At 41.8% G+C, this 15,794-nt stretch overlaps 2 protein-coding genes across 2 annotated transcripts; both read left to right on the top strand.

Moving 5' to 3' along the window:
- Nucleotides 1–374: 374 nt before the first annotated feature.
- Nucleotides 375–1,268, top strand: LOC308461874 (vomeronasal type-2 receptor 26-like; the record flags this gene model as incomplete). The annotated part of the gene is made up of 1 exon (XM_080979042.1): nt 375–1,268. The coding sequence occupies one exon, from the start codon at nt 375–377 to the stop codon at nt 1,266–1,268; it is 894 nt and encodes a 297-aa protein (XP_080835168.1).
- Nucleotides 1,269–3,734: 2,466 nt separating this feature from the next.
- Nucleotides 3,735–15,459, top strand: LOC308461873 (vomeronasal type-2 receptor 26-like; the record flags this gene model as incomplete). The annotated part of the gene is made up of 6 exons (XM_080979041.1): nt 3,735–3,952; nt 6,073–6,364; nt 6,990–7,684; nt 8,128–8,314; nt 9,817–9,943; nt 14,546–15,459. 6 exons carry the CDS (start codon nt 3,735–3,737, stop codon nt 15,457–15,459), a joined length of 2,433 nt encoding a protein of 810 aa, XP_080835167.1.
- Between the last annotated feature and the right edge of the window lie 335 nt (nt 15,460–15,794).

Raw genomic sequence — 15,794 nt, 5'->3', positions numbered from 1 at the left:
CACACACACACACAAACACACACACATACACACATTTGCTACTGCAATGGCATTTCAGGACACTTTCACCCCATGATGCAACTGATGAAATGTTTCCACTCCCCTTTGCATCGGCTAATGGGACAACTTTAAGCCCATGGCATGGGCAAGATACCAGGCAAAACATGAGCCCAGTATTTTGCTGCAGCCTATGGGCCCCTGTGCTGCCAGGAAAAGGTATTGGTCATGGAACAAGGCTTCCCCAAACCTGTGTTATAGGATAGAAACATTCTGCTTTCACATAGGCAGCAAAAGGGCCAGCCATTCAGATTGCAATATCAATTTAGCATCAGGAAATGTTTGGGAAGACTGACAGGGAATATTGTTTTTCAGACATGAACGACTGTTTCTGGTGCCCAGAAGACTGTCACCCAAATGAAGATCAGGATTTTTGCACTCCCAAAGCTGTAAGCTTCCTGGCTTTTGAAGAGCCCTTGGGAATCAGCTTAGTCACTGGTGCTCTTTCATGTTCCTTGATCATAGCTCTTGTGCTCGTGGCATTTATGAAGTATCATGACACTCCTATTGTCAAAGCTAACAACAGGAATCTTACCTACCTTCTCCTTCTCTCCCTCCTGCTCTGCCCCCTCTGTGTATTGCTCTTCATTGGCAGACCTTGGATACTGGGGTGTCTATTCCGACAAACTGCCTTTGGCATCATCTTCTCCATGGCTGTTTCTTCTGTATTGGCAAAATCTGTCACTGTGGTTCTGGCTTTCATGGCCACCAAGCCTGGTTCTAAAATGAGGAAATGGGTGGGGAAAAGACTAGCTAGCACCATTGTTCTTTCCTGCTCCCTTATGCAAGCAGGTATTTGTGCTATATGGCTGGCAACCTCTCCCCCATTCCCAGATGTTGACATGCATTCTGTGACTGAGCAAATTTTACTAGAATGCAATGAAGGGTCTGTGACTATGTTTTACTGTGTCTTGGGGTACTTGGGCTTCCTGGCCATTGTTAGCTTCACTGTGGCTTTCTTCGCCAGGAAGTTGCCTGACAGTTTCAACGAAGCCAAGTTTATCACATTTAGTATGTTGATCTTTTGCAGTGTCTGGTTATCTTTTGTCCCAACCTACCTGAGCACCAAGGGAAAATACATGGTGGCTGTGGAAATTTTTTCCATCTTATCATCCAGTTTTGGCTTGCTGGGTTGTATATTTTTCCCAAAATGCTACATTATTGTGCTGAGGCCTGAGCTGAACAATAGGGAGCAACTCCTCAGGAAATAAAACTGAATACAATATAATTTTCTAGCAATACAAACTGTGTGTGTGACCTTTGTTTCTGAGCTAAATGCTGATGCCATTCTGATGAGACAACTGTGATGGTTTATAAACTCAATTTTAAATAAAAATAATAATTCCACCCAACTCTAATCTGAAATTCAGACAGCATTTTACTTTGGATGACTTTTGTGGAGACTGAAAATAGACCACCTCTTCTTTCCATACTTCTCCTATATAACCTTTTGCTATTTTAAGCCACTGGGCTGTGCCCCAATGTCCTCATCCCTTCTCTCAAATTTTAAGATGAGGAAGATTTTCATTCCCTGTTCTCCCCTGAACTTCTTTATCACCTCATCACATTTACTTGGCTTGCAAATGATTTCTGATGCTGAGCTAGCAGGGGAGCCAAGTGAAGAAGAAGTGAGCAGGCTGTGGCACTAACACCATCTTGAAAGTTGCCCAAGGCCCACTAGTGGCTCTCAGCCCAGTATATGAGAAACACTGAAATAGAATGTGTAAGACATTTTCCAGAGAGGGGGGAAATATATAAGCTACTGCAAATTTGGCTATGTAAGGCCCACCCAGATGAAGTGGAATCTTTGCAAAGGTTAGGAGATCTGGCAGCACTAGAAAGTGGGAGCAGCAATGTATAAATGTAGTTCACACAAACAGCTTTATTGAGGTCCGTAGACCCAAAATACACAGTCCAACAATGGTATACATCAAGAGTTATTAAGATGTAACAGTGGCCTTCCTAGTCAACAGAGGAGCTCTAGCCCATATATACTGATTTCTGATTTTTACTGCCTCCAAGAGATATTTTGCTACAGCCAATGTAATAGCATCAGTCTTATCCTCAATGAGACCCTCAACATAGAAGGAGTCAGGTTGTTCTGCTAATATTGGTTTGATTAGATGCTGTCTAACATATTTATACAAACTACAGTGTAATAAAATGTGTTTCATACATTCAACATCCTGGGAACACAGGCACAGCCTAGCTTGGTAAGGGATGCAAGCCAATAGCTTCCCACTGCAGTTAATTATTTTGTATAAGCATAAAATAATTATAATTGGGACTGACAGAATATTTATTTTTTAAAAAACATGGAATAGCAAAGATGTTGAAGCAAAGGAAATGAACAACTTACATAAACTAAATAGGAAGTTATTATATGCGGTGTCCATTAACATTTACATATGGCTTCAGGAATGCTTAAGACATCATAGACAATCCAGTTAAATCTGAATGGCTAGGAAGTTTAGAGATATAAAAAATGAAATAAATCTTGCCAGCATTGGCCTCTGCACATATGTCAGGAACGTTAAATCTGCAATCACGAAAAGGAAAAAAAAGGAAAAAAACAGGTGCAAAGTAATTCAATTTAGAAAGTCACAGCCTCTTCCATGTATCCATTACTGCGGTAGAGATGCGATCTAATCCAATGGCACTAGAAACAAGAGAATATATCTAGATCTAGACTTAATAAGGAACATTTCACAATGAAGCATATTGAGGCCCAAAGAGGCTGACAATGGAGTGTCCAAGAGTTGTGTCCATTTTTATAAAGGTTAGAAGGCCTTCAACATAACAGCACAAGGTTTTTGTCTTGTTCTTGGAAAAATTAAAGGGAAAATACACAACCCATTGGTCACTTCATAACATTGTTAAGGTATGTGCAGATTCCCTGGGAGACCAGGGGTGGGAAGTAACGAAAGTCTAGAATAAATGAAGAGAATAAAGGGAAACTAAAGCCCAGAGACCTCAATTAGAACTGAGTGTGGTAACTGAGATCTGAATCAATAGATTTTTTTTTAAGGGGAAAGAAGGAAAACCAGGCAGTGAAGGGACAGAATTGCATATGTCGAATCTGAACCAAATAATTCACATTGTCACATTTTGTGACACATTTTGTTACAGGGCCCCTGTTGTTGTTGCTCATTATTATCTCACACCAGTTTTATTCTCACAATGAAGTAGTGTAGGCTGTACTGAGTCAGAGGAAGGCACTGAGAAACCTTCACTTTACCATGGACATTTGGTATGAGTAGGGCTTTCTGTGACACACGTCACAGAGTTTTCTGTCTCCCAAATATGAGTAGGACTTCCTGTAACATTTACTGGTGTAGTTCCATTTCCTGCAATCCCAGTAAAGAGAAGATATGATAAACATGTTTTCTTCTGACAGACCATAATGAATTCTCAAGTATGAGTATGTGATTATCTAGTCTATAATTATCACATGGCAATAATTAATTATACTGCTTGTAAAAGCCACCAAGGAGTTACTATGATTTGGAACAACAGTAGTATCCAAATCTATGTGAACTCTAATAAATGCACTCGACAGAATTTCTCATGAAAACTGGGGAGAAACGTAGCCTTGCTTCTTTGATCTCTGATGTAATGTAAGGCTCCTAAGTGCCTGCAGGGAAATCTCCAAGTGCAACCCAAGATTTGTGTTCAAGATGGTTTTATTAACAGTGTTCACACTGTTATTACTTCCTCACACAGTATGCAGTACTCGTTTCACTAAGTGCACTATCAGTGATTCTCTTTCAGTACTTCATGAATATTACCAACTAGGTGACCTCATCATTGGCGGAATTGCATCACATACAGTTTATCTTTCAGAGATGGCTTCCTTCAAGAATCACCCTAACAAGGCGTTGATTAATCAGCCTGTGTGAGTTTTTCTCTCTCCTTATATTTGAGCTGCAATATTCATGGTAGTCCAATCTTCTGGAGTGGCTCAAATTATTTTAAAAAAAAACATGAAATGAAATTGTTTTGGGCTGGTGGGGGGGGGGCATCTAAAAATTATCCTTTGTGAGTTTTCCAGTTGAATTTTCTCTACATTCTTCCTCAGTTTCTGAGTTTTCTTTTTCACTTCATTGGTTGGTAGGTACCGGTAGGTGTGGCAAATATTCCCACTTCTGCACCCATTTTTTGCACCTGTTTTTGGTATTTTTAGAGATATTCAACAGGTGTTTTTCATTACACTAATGCAATACAATTTAATATGTTAAAATGGAAATGAAAGTCAGTGTTCTCTTTTTGCAATGTCCTTCAGAGACAAGCCAGACCTGAATACCAGACTGGTACATCCTACCACCCACCCCTTATCCTGAACAAATATTCTTTAGGTTTAATAATAATAATAATAATAATAATAATAATTTATTTATACCCCGCCCATTTGGCTGGGCTTCCCCAGCCACTCTAGTTTACTTTTATAAAACAAAAAAACCACAAACCCTTAATTGGCCTGACTTAATATAGTCAACTTCAAATATTATTTAAACAAGTTATGCTAAGAGCAAAAGTTATTTTTAGCACTGATACTTTTCGTGTGCTCAGCTGTGGATCAGACACATTATTAAGATACACCTTATATCTAGAATTACTTTTTTTAAAATAACAGCTGTATGAATTTCATGCCGTTTTATTTGAGATTGATAAAAATTATATCCTGCTCATCTGACTGGGTTCCTCCAGCCACTCTGGGTGGCTTATAGCATATATCAAAACATAATAAAACATCAAAACATTAAAAACTTCCCAATACAGGGCTGCCTGCAGATGTCTTCTAAAAGTCAAATAGTTGTTTCTTTCCTTGACATCTGAAGGGAGGCTGTTTCACAGGTAGGGCGCTACTACTGATAAGGTCCTCTGCCTGGTTCCCTTTAACTTTGCTTCTTGCAGTGAGGGAAACAGAAGAAGACCATTGGAGGAGGACCTCAGTGTCTAGGCTGAGAGATGGGGGTGGAGATGCTCCTTCAGGTATACTGAATTAAATATACTTTAATCAAAATTATTGCAGAAGTTGCTATGTAGGCATATGGGACATATGAATAATCAAATCTTTTGTGCAGCTGATATTTTGTGGACTGTAGACTGGTTTTTATATGATAATTGAGGAAGTTTTTTGGGTGGGGGAAGTCCTCCAAAAGAAAAATGAGTATAATTTCCCATTCCTTTGAACATCTTCCACTCTTTCATTTGGAAGTCCCATATCACCCTTCACTTTGTGCCCAATTCAACCTTCCTGAGTCAGGTAATTGCAATTTAATTACGGTTTCTCAGCTTTGCATCAATAATCAATAGTTTAGATTTGTAATGCTACATTTTTATAAGGTTTTTATGCTATTAATCACATTTATCTTTCCCCACCCCTGTAGTCCTCCTTTAAGTTCTACTAGGCAAAGGAAATGCATTTGCTCTGTGCCTACAAACCCGTCCTTGAATATTAAATTTTCTGTGTGGAGATACAAGTGGGACAAACTCTCCCCTTTAATGTGGCAGTTGTTGAAGAGGGAACTGAGGTGAAGAACCTACCTGTCAGACTCAATGTCTGCTGCATAGAAATCAGGCTTACATTTCTCCTGGGAGAAATTGTCATATTGGTAGTTAGTTAGAGGCATTGGACACCCAATGATGTTTGTAGGTGTCAGTTGATATTTTGCGACATTTGATAGATGAACTAGATTAGCATTTCATAGGCATGTACATCAGCTCTGTTTGCAGGCAATTAAGGGTGATTCACTTGAGGTTTCCACATGACTACCATTAACAAGGCATCTTTGGTCAGATCTGGGACTCCCTACAGCCCCAAGTTGATTGCAATGGGAAATAAGTGCAACAACCATCCATCTCTATCTACTAAAATGTAACAAGAGTGTGCTTAACTGAGGATGGTTTAGTTAATGTTGTGTTTTATGGCAGGGCATCTTGGTGGTACATAGCACAGTGGCAATAATTCTTCAAAGACTATTCCCTTGATACCATATGAAATTCTCTTTGTAGTGTACTGACTAAGAGCTATCAGCATGTCCTGGCCTTGGCATTCGCTGTAAATGAAATAAATGAAAATTCTCAGATCCTACCCAATGTCAGTTTAGGATTACGCATCCATGACACTAATTTCAATGTACAGCAGACCTTTCATGCCACAATGAAATTTCTTGCCTCACGAAAAGAAAATCTCCCCAACTACAAGTGTGATATCCAGGACTATCTGATAGGTGTCATTGGGGAACTTCACCCTACAACATCTTTCCACATGGCAACATTGTTACACATCTACAAAGTTCCACAGGTAAGAACTTTGAGAACTACTCAAAGGTAAGAACTACTGGCTTTGAGACAGTGAGAAATGTATCCGATCCAAACCGGAGGATATAGGTAAATCAGTGGAAGCTGAACTCCTTTCTGTGGTGACAGCATCAAAATGTTCTCTCTCTTCTTCAGCCAAAAAAAGAAGAAAAAGGATGTGACTTTTTCAACCTATGATATCAAGCACACGGTGCTATAAAATAATTGTGAGATTGTGAAACCATTCCAAATGCCTCTTTTTAGTACAGTCTCTTTTTAGTATGTTGTAAAAGGTAGCAGTGTTAGTGAAATTTGTCTCAGCTATGCTAACAATTTTTGAAAATTTAAGAAAACTTGAGAAAATGTGTTCTAAAAATTGTTGAGCTTCATCAAATTTTATCAGATGATGATTTTGGGAATATGTTTATTTGCTTCTGATCACCCAGTCCTGGTTTGTTTGTTTTTTTAAACGAACATGAAAAACTATGAAACATGACACAATTTAAAATTGGCCAACTATTTTTTTCAGAAATGATACTGAAAACAATTGTGTTGTACATGGTCATTCCTATTGCATATTCAGTATTCATGAAGCCTTTTCAGCTTTTCCCTATCCTCACTATATTTAGATCACCTATGGGTCAGTTCCAGTGATACATGGTGAATTCCCAGGGCTTTCTTTCTACCAGATGGTCCCAAACGAAGACCATCAATATGAAGGGATTGCTGAGTTACTTCTGCATTTCAGGTGGACATGGATTGGGATCATTGCTGTGGATAATAACAATGGAGAAAGGTTTGTGCAGGCCATGCTTTCTCTGTTTCCTCATAAAGGCATTTGCCTTGCCTTCATGCAAAAAATCCTTCAAATTATGTATTTCGATGATTTTTTTAAGATTGGGGAGAAGATGTGGGAAATGTTTGACATTGTAATGGAAAGTAAAGCCAACACATTGATATTTTATGGAGAAATAGAAACTTTTACAACTATAATGTGGATGGAAAGACTGTCAGAAGTGGGATACACAACAGTAAAACCCAAGGGGAAGGTGTGGATCATGACTACACAGATGGACTTTGTCTCATTTTATTACCAAAGGAATTGGAATATGCAACTAATCCATGGTGCTTTATCCTTCACTGTTCACACAAATGAACTTCAAGGCTTCGAGCAATTTCTTCAGAGCAGAAGTCCTTTCTTTGCAAGTGAAGATGGTTTCATCACAGACTTCTGGGAACAAGCATTCCTTTGTCATTTCTCAGTGATGAAAAAGTTGTTTGATGAAAAGTGCACTGGGGAAGAGAACCTGGAGAGTCTTCCTGGGTCAGTTTTTGAGACAAGCATGACTGGTCATAGCTACAGTATCTATAATGCTGTCTATGCTATGGCCCATGCTTTACATGCAATGACTTCATCCAGGTCCAAACACAGAGCAATGGTTTATGAAGAAAAAGAGAAGCTTAAGAATTGGCTGCCATGGCAGGTAATGATTTCAGATCATTTATCTGGGATCTTTAGGTAAATCAAGAGGACCTAGTAGAAGCAGGAAGCGGGTCCCTCCACAGTATGTTCACTTGCCTATCCAGAAATGCTACAATACTTGTTTTGTGTGTGTGTGTGTGTGTGTGTGTATTTGGGTGGAATTCCTAGAACTTCTGGAATCAGTTTGTTCCAACTTATTACATTTCTGCATTTCTCTTCTTCTGCACCATCCCCCCCCCCCCCCAGCTCCACCACTTTTTACAGAGTATTTCATTTAACAACAGTGCTGGAGACAAAATTTCCTTGGATCACAATGGGGCCCTGGAAGCTGGATTTGACATTGTCAACTGGATCACATTCCCAAATCAATCCTTCCTCAGAGTGAAAGTTGGAAAAGTGAATCTCCAGACACCCGTAAAAGAATTCACTATTAATGAGGCTACTATTACATGGCACATTGGATTTAACCAGGTATGATGTGAGGGTTTGAACTTTAAGGATTTGAATTTCATTAGGACTTTTCATGAGGAGAGGAGTTATCCCACTTCTGCTGGAGAATGAGATACTTTGTAGTGCACTTTTGTTCTCCCTCACATAAATGTTTGTACACAAGGAGTCTGAATGCTCAGATAGGGATAGACTTTACTACTATTTGAATGTGAGTACAACAATCCCCAGTGCTTTAATTGTAAAAAAGTGCCGGTAGTCTGTAACCATCTAACACAGCTATCCGGGCTGATCACCATGAAGCTGTTACAGTAAGTGGCACACGCTTGGGCTGGAAGAAGGTGCTGGTACTGTGTGACCTGGAGTACCCCCAGAAAAAAGCACTGGCCACCCGTCCTTCAATACTATGAAGCCATGTTTTCCCACCCAAAGAGTGGTTGAGGGTGTTTCTGCTCAACATGGCCATATATATCCAGTTGATGTAAACAGGTGATCACATTTACAGAGATGCTACCATCTATCCACTGATTAGCTATTGATTGTTGTTGTTGTTGCTGTTGTTGATATTATTGTTATTATTCCACTCCATACAGATGTTTATATAAAGGATTTACTGCCACAGATGGCTGTTTTATTATTTAATTTAACGATCTGAGCATCTGGTGATTCATTTTCATGGCTTTTTAATTTAGTGTGTGCAGGGATGCAATATATCTTAGGTAGTTCAGGTAAGCACACACAGGCAGCTTTGAATGCTGACTGACTATCTGCCCATTGACTGTCTAAAATAAGAGAGGGAATATTGTTTATAAGTATTTTAGTAACGAGAAGTCAAGAAGAGATTGTGAAATTAATATATATAATATTTCAAAGAGGTTACATATGAAACAGCATGTATATGGTGGGGGGGGGGGAATGTGATGGCCAAAATGGTCATGCATATTTTCATGTAATATAAATATAATCCTTATATGGTGTTATACCACGGTGTCTGTATCCTTTGCACATTGATAAAACAATCCAAGAGAAAGTTGGAGAGAACATATGCAAACTAAATGCTTATATTTACAATTGCATCAACATGTGCCTCAGTTCTCATTGTGACTATACCATAACAGCTACATCAATTTTGTTGTTGTTATGGGGAAAAAGAAACGGATGGAAAGAACACTGAATCAAATTGTTCTTGCTTCAATCTCAGAATTATTTTTGGTAATTATCCTAATTTTTCCAAAATTCTAATGAATGGAACACAGGTCAGAGTGAACCTGGAAAAGATAAATGAATGAAGCTCAAGATTTCTCTCATTCCCTTCTTTGATAACATTTTGGGCGAAGGTCCAACATGTGTATGAAACTAGTGATAGATTTTATTCATATTGCCTACAATCCTTAGTAAAGTATCAGATACCAAAGGTTTTCAAAAATCACAATGCCTACTGTTGAACTAAAGATTTACTAAGAAAATACAACTTCCTGCTTATTATATTCTAAATGGTAACATTGTTTTATTTCCTTTTGGGTCAGACACTGCCTATTTCTGTGTGTACAGACAGTTGCCATCCTGGTTATCACAAAAAAAGGAAGGAAGGAGCGCCATTTTGCTGCCATGATTGCATCCCGTGTCCTGAAGGGAAGATTTCCAACCAGAAAGGTAAGGAGTATATGGGCCTCATATGTTGGTTGGTTTGTTGGTTGGTTGGTTGGTTGGTTGGTTGCTTGTTTGTTGGATTTTATGAATTGCTTCTCATAAAATATTGCAACCTTAAAAATATCAATAGTAAAACCAATTAAGAACAATCCCACATATAAAAATAAATTATAGAATTTTCACTGTAAAAGCAATTTCAGGGTAATACCTTATGTCCAGCAATATACAAAATTTGAAGGCCTGTAGGCATTGATAGGAAAGTCGCTGACAAGAGATGACAAGAGACGAATAAGCCTGGTTTCATATACAGTCATACCTTGAATCCTGAATGCCTGGCGAGTCAAACGTTTTGGCCCCTGAATGCCGCAAACCCAGAAGTGAGTGTTCCAGTTTGTGAAGAATCTTTGGAACCCGAATGTTTCATGGGTCTCAGGAGCTGCGCTTTGGTTTCCGAAAGTTTTGGGTGTCGAATGGATTTCCAGAACATACTTCGTTTGACTTCTGAAGTACCACTCTATTCAGAATGCCCCTATTCTGATTTGGCATCTTTTACAGACAGATATGGAAGATCTAAGTGAGTACTGATGGGCTCAGCCATGCTTACAAGGGGCAGCTCGGGACTTTGTGGAACGCATGGCCTCCATGGGGCTGTCCCTGAATAAGTCTGACCCAACTCATAGCTGCGGACATGCCTTAGACCTCGTATTCACCTCTATGGATGTTTGTGAACTGACACTAAGTAAAAGTGAAACTGAAGAAGTGCCATGGTCAGATCACTACCTGGTGCAACTGGACTTCTCTGTGACCCTTCCCCTCTGCATGGAGGTGGGACCGATTTGGATGGTCCGCCCCCACCACATAATGGATCAAAATGATTTCCAGAGAGTGGTAGGGGATGTTTTATTCCATGTTGATGGCCTTTCAACAGATTCCCTGGTGGCCCACTGGAATGTGGAGTTAACCAGGGCTATTGACTTTCTGGCTCCCAAGCACCCTCTCCGATTGCATGGAGCCTGGACAGCCCTGTAGTTTTCCACGGATCTGAGGGCAATTAAACAATCGCTGAGACGGCTAGAGTGCCTGTGGCAGATAACTCATTCTGAATCAGACCGGAAACGGGTTAGAGCTCATTGTCGAGCCTACCAAGTGGCGATAGCGACGGCGAAGAAGACCTTCTTCTCCGCCTCTATTGCATGTGTGGAAAACAGCAGGAGGAGACTCTTTCAGATGGTTCGCAATTTAGCGGAACCACCTGCGACATCGGGGCCCAGTACAAGCCACATGATTTCCTGCAATGATTTTGCAAAGTTTTTTTGCAGATAAAGTCGCTCAGATTCAGGAAGAGGTAGACTCTACCATGGGAGCAGGGCCGGGGCAGGAGAGTGCTAGAGCCCTGTCTAGTCAAGTTGCGTGGGATCAGTTCCAATCTGTTACCCCCGAGGATGTGGACAGGCTGCTTGGATGAGTGAAACCAACCACTTGTCTCCTTGATCCTTGCCCATCCTGGCTTATAAAAGCTTGCCGGGAAGGGCTGGGTGATGGGCTTTGTGGGTTAGTGAATGCTTCTCTCTGTGAGGGAGCCTTCCCAGACCCACTGAAAGAGGTGGTTATCAAACCGCTTCTTAAAAAAACATCTTTAGATGTGGCCAATATGGGCAACTATCGCCCAGTCTCAAATCTTCCATTCTTGGGCAAAGTGATTGAGCGAGTGGTTGCTGAACAACTCCAGGCATGCCTGGAAGAAATGGACCATTTGGATCCCTTACAGTTGGATTCAGGCCTCATCATGGGTCTGAAACTGACTTGGTCTCACTGGTTGATGATCTCTGGCGGGCTAGGGACAAAAGTGAGAGCTGTTTTCTAGTTCCGCTGGATCTCTCAGCGGCGTTTGATACCATCAACCATAACATCCTTCTGAACCATCTAGAGGGGCTGGGAGCTTTGGGGCACTGTTATACAGTGGTTCTGCTCCGTCCTCCTGGGCCGTGTTCAGAAAGTGGTGGTGGGGGGATGAGTGTTCAGATCCATGGGCTCTCACTTATGGGGTGCCTCAGGGTTCTGTCCTCTCCCCCATGCTTTTCAACATCTCCATGCAGCCACTGGGAGAGATCATCAGGGGGTTTGGGCTGGGTGTCCATCAATATGCGGATGATACCCAGCTCTACCTCTCTTTCAAATCAGAACCAGTGAAGGCGGTGAAGGTCCTGTGTGAGTGTCTGGAGGCAGTTGGAGGATGGATGGTGGCTAACAGATTGAGGTTGAATCCTGACAAGACAGAAGTACTGTTTTGCGGGGACAGGAGGTGGGCAGGTGTGGAGAACTCCCTGGTCCTGAATGAGGTAACTGTGCCCCTGAAGGAACAGGTTCACAGCCTGGGAGTCATTCTGGACTCACAGCTGTCCATGGAGGTGCAGGTCAATTCTGTGTCCAGGACAGCTGTTTACCAGCTCCATCTGGTACGCAGGCTGAGACCCTACCTGTCCACAGACTACCTCGCCAGAGTGGTGCATGCTCTGGTTATCTCTCGCTTGGACTACTGCAATGCACTCTATGTGGGGCTACCTTTGAAGGTGACCTGGAAACTACAACTAATCCAGAATGTGGCAGCTAGACTGGTGACTGGGAGCAGCCACCAAAACCACATAACACCAATCTTGAAAGACCTACATTGGTTCCCAGTACATTTCCGAGCACAATTCAAAGTGTTGATGCTGACCTTTAAAACCCTAAACGGCCTCGGTCCAGTAGATCTGAAGGAGTGTCTCCACCTCCATCCTTCTACCCGGACACTGAGGTCCAATGCCGAGAGCCTTCTGGCGGTTCCCTCACTGCGAGAAGCCAAGTTACAGGGAACCAGGCAGAGGGCCTTCTAGGTAGTGGCACCTGCCCTGTGGAACACCCTCCCAGCAGATGTCAAAGAGAACAACAACTACCAGACATTTAGAAGACATCTGAGGCAGCCCTGTTTAGGGAAGCTTTTAATGTTTGGTGTATTACTGTATTTTAATATTTTGTTGGAAGCTGTCCAGAGTGGCTGGGGAAGCCCAGCCAGATGGGCAGGGTAAGAAGAAGAAGAAGAAGAAGAAGAAGAAGAAGAAGAAGAAGAAGAGTTTGGATTTGCTATCCCGCCTTTCACTCCCTTTAAGGAGTCTCAAAGCGGCTAACATTCTCCTTTCCCTTCCTCCCCCACAACAAACACTCTGTGAGGTGAGGGGGGCTGAGAGACTTCAAAGAAGTGTGACTGGCCCAAGGTCACCCAGCACCTGCATGTGGAGGAGCGGAGACGCGAACCCGGTCCCCCAGATTATGAGACTACCGCTCTTAACCACTACACCACACTGGCTATAAAAATAAATTATTATTATTATTATTATTATTATTATTATTATTATTATTAGTGTTGTGGGTAAGAAATGGAATATTCTCCCTGATCATTAGGCTAAAGTCAAAAGTGACCCTCCCTCCTGAATTATTCAGGACTAAAAATTCTTAAGACATTTCAAAGTTCCTGTGGGCCCCAATATCCCTGTGCCTGTGTACTGCGATATGACCACCGACGATGGAAAATGGACGGTAACAAGAGCAAAGTGTGGGGTGGTAGGGCCATCTCAACCTGGCAGTAGGGATCACAGGGTTGGGGCAGATTGATGGAGGTAGCTCAGCTGTTTCTGTGCTTACCCAGGTGTTTCACTGTGGCCCTAAAAGGCACCAAAATGAAACAAAGTTTGTGTGTGAGTTTTTGGTAAATTATTTCATATCTTTCCTCTTTATGGCCATTGTCCTCTCTCTCTCTCTCTCTCTCTCTCTCTCTCTCTCTCTCTGTCTCTCTCTCTCTTTCTTACACACACCACACACACACACACACACACTTGCTACTGCACTGGCACTTCATGACACATTCACTCCAAGATACAACTGATGAAATATTTTCACTTCCCTTAGCAAGGGCTAATAGGACAACTTTTTCCCATGAGCCCATAGTATTAGCAAGATACCAAGCAATACCTGGGACCAGTATTTTGTGGCAGTCTATGGGCCTCAGTGCTCCCAGGAAATGTGCCCCACACATACAAGGCATGGAACGGGGCTTCCCCACACCTGTGCCATAGGATAGAAATATTCTGCTTTCACACAGATAAAGGTAAAGGTAAAGGTAAAGGTAAAGGACCCCTGGATGGTTAAGTCCTGTCAATGGCGACTATAAGGTTCTGTCACTCATCTCACTTTCAGGCCAAGGAGCCAGTGTTTGTCCACAGACAGCTTTCCGGGTCATGTGGCCAGCATGATTAAACTGCTTCTAGTAAAACGGAATGGAAACCAGAGCACATGAAAACACCATTTACCTTCCTGCTATAGCAGTACCTATTTATCTACTTACACTGGTGTGCTTTCAAACTGCTAGGTTGGCAGAAGCTGGGACACAGCAACTGGAGCTCACTCCGTTGTGGGGATTTGAACTGCCAACCTTACAAGCAGCAAGCCCAAGAGGCTCAGTGGTTTAGACCACAGCGCCACCTGCAGCACAAGGGCCAGCCATTCGGATTGCAATTCCAATTGAGGATCAGGAAATGTTTGGGAAGACTGACAGGGAATATTGTTTTTCAGACATGAACGACTGTTTCTGGTGCCCAGAAGACTGTCACCCAAATGAAGATCAGGATTTTTGCACTCCCAAAGTTGTAAGCTTCCTGGCTTTTGAAGAGCCCTTGGGAATCAGCTTAGTCACTTGTGCTCTTTCATGTTCTTTAATCACAGCTCTTGTGCTCATGGCATTTATGAAGTATCATGACACTCCTATTGTCAAAGCTAACAACAGGAATCTTACCTACCTTCTCCTTCTCTCCCTCCTGCTCTGCCCCCTCTGTGTATTGCTCTTCATTGGCAGACCTTGGATACTGGGGTGTCTATTCCGACAAACTGCCTTTGGCATCATCTTCTCCATGGCTGTTTCTTCTGTATTGGCAAAATCTGTCACTGTGGTTCTGGCTTTCATGGCCACCAAGCCTGGTTCTAAAATGAGAAAATGGGTGGGGAAAAGACTAGCTAGCACCATTGTTCTTTCCTGCTCCCTTATGCAAGCAGGTATTTGTGCTATATGGCTGGCAACCTCTCCCCCATTCCCAGATGTTGACATGCATTCTGTGACTGAGCAAATTTTACTAGAATGCAATGAAGGGTCTGTGACTATGTTTTACTGTGTCTTGGGGTATTTGGGCTTCCTGGCCATTGTTAGCTTCACTGTGGCTTTCTTCGCCAGGAAGTTGCCTGACAGTTTCAACGAAGCCAAGTTTATCACATTTAGTATGTTGATCTTTTGCAGTGTCTGGTTATCTTTTGTCCCAACCTACCTGAGCACCAAGGGAAAATACATGGTGGCTGTGGAAATTTTTTCCATCTTATCATCCAGTTTTGGCTTGCTGGGTTGTATATTTTTCCCGAAATGCTACATTATTGTGCTGAGGCCTGAGCTAAACAATAGGGAGCAACTCCTCAGGAAAAAAAACCTGAATACAATATAATTTTCTAGCAATACAAACTGTGTGTGTGACCTTTGTTTCTGAGCTAAATGCTGATGCCATTCTGATGAGACAACTGTGATGGTTTATAAACTCAATTTTAAATAAAAATAATAATTCCACCCAACTCTAATCTGAAATTCAGACAGCATTTTACTTTGGATGACTTTTGTGGAGACTGAAAATAGACCACCTCTTCATCTAGCCCAACATTCTGCAAGGTAAGGATCTCCACTCAAACACCCATGACAGATGGCTAAAAACCTCCAGTGAAGGAAAGTCCACAAGGAAAATCTGCGGGCTCTTAACTTTGCAGACTTCCCTTCCTAGCCCCAGCC

This window comes from Podarcis pityusensis (assembly GCF_964106645.2).
Source record: "Podarcis pityusensis genome assembly, chromosome: 13".
Classification (NCBI taxonomy): Eukaryota; Metazoa; Chordata; class Lepidosauria; order Squamata; family Lacertidae; genus Podarcis; species Podarcis pityusensis.
The sequence above is the reverse complement of the archived record's forward strand: the minus strand, read 5'-3'. Positions and strand labels throughout refer to the sequence as shown.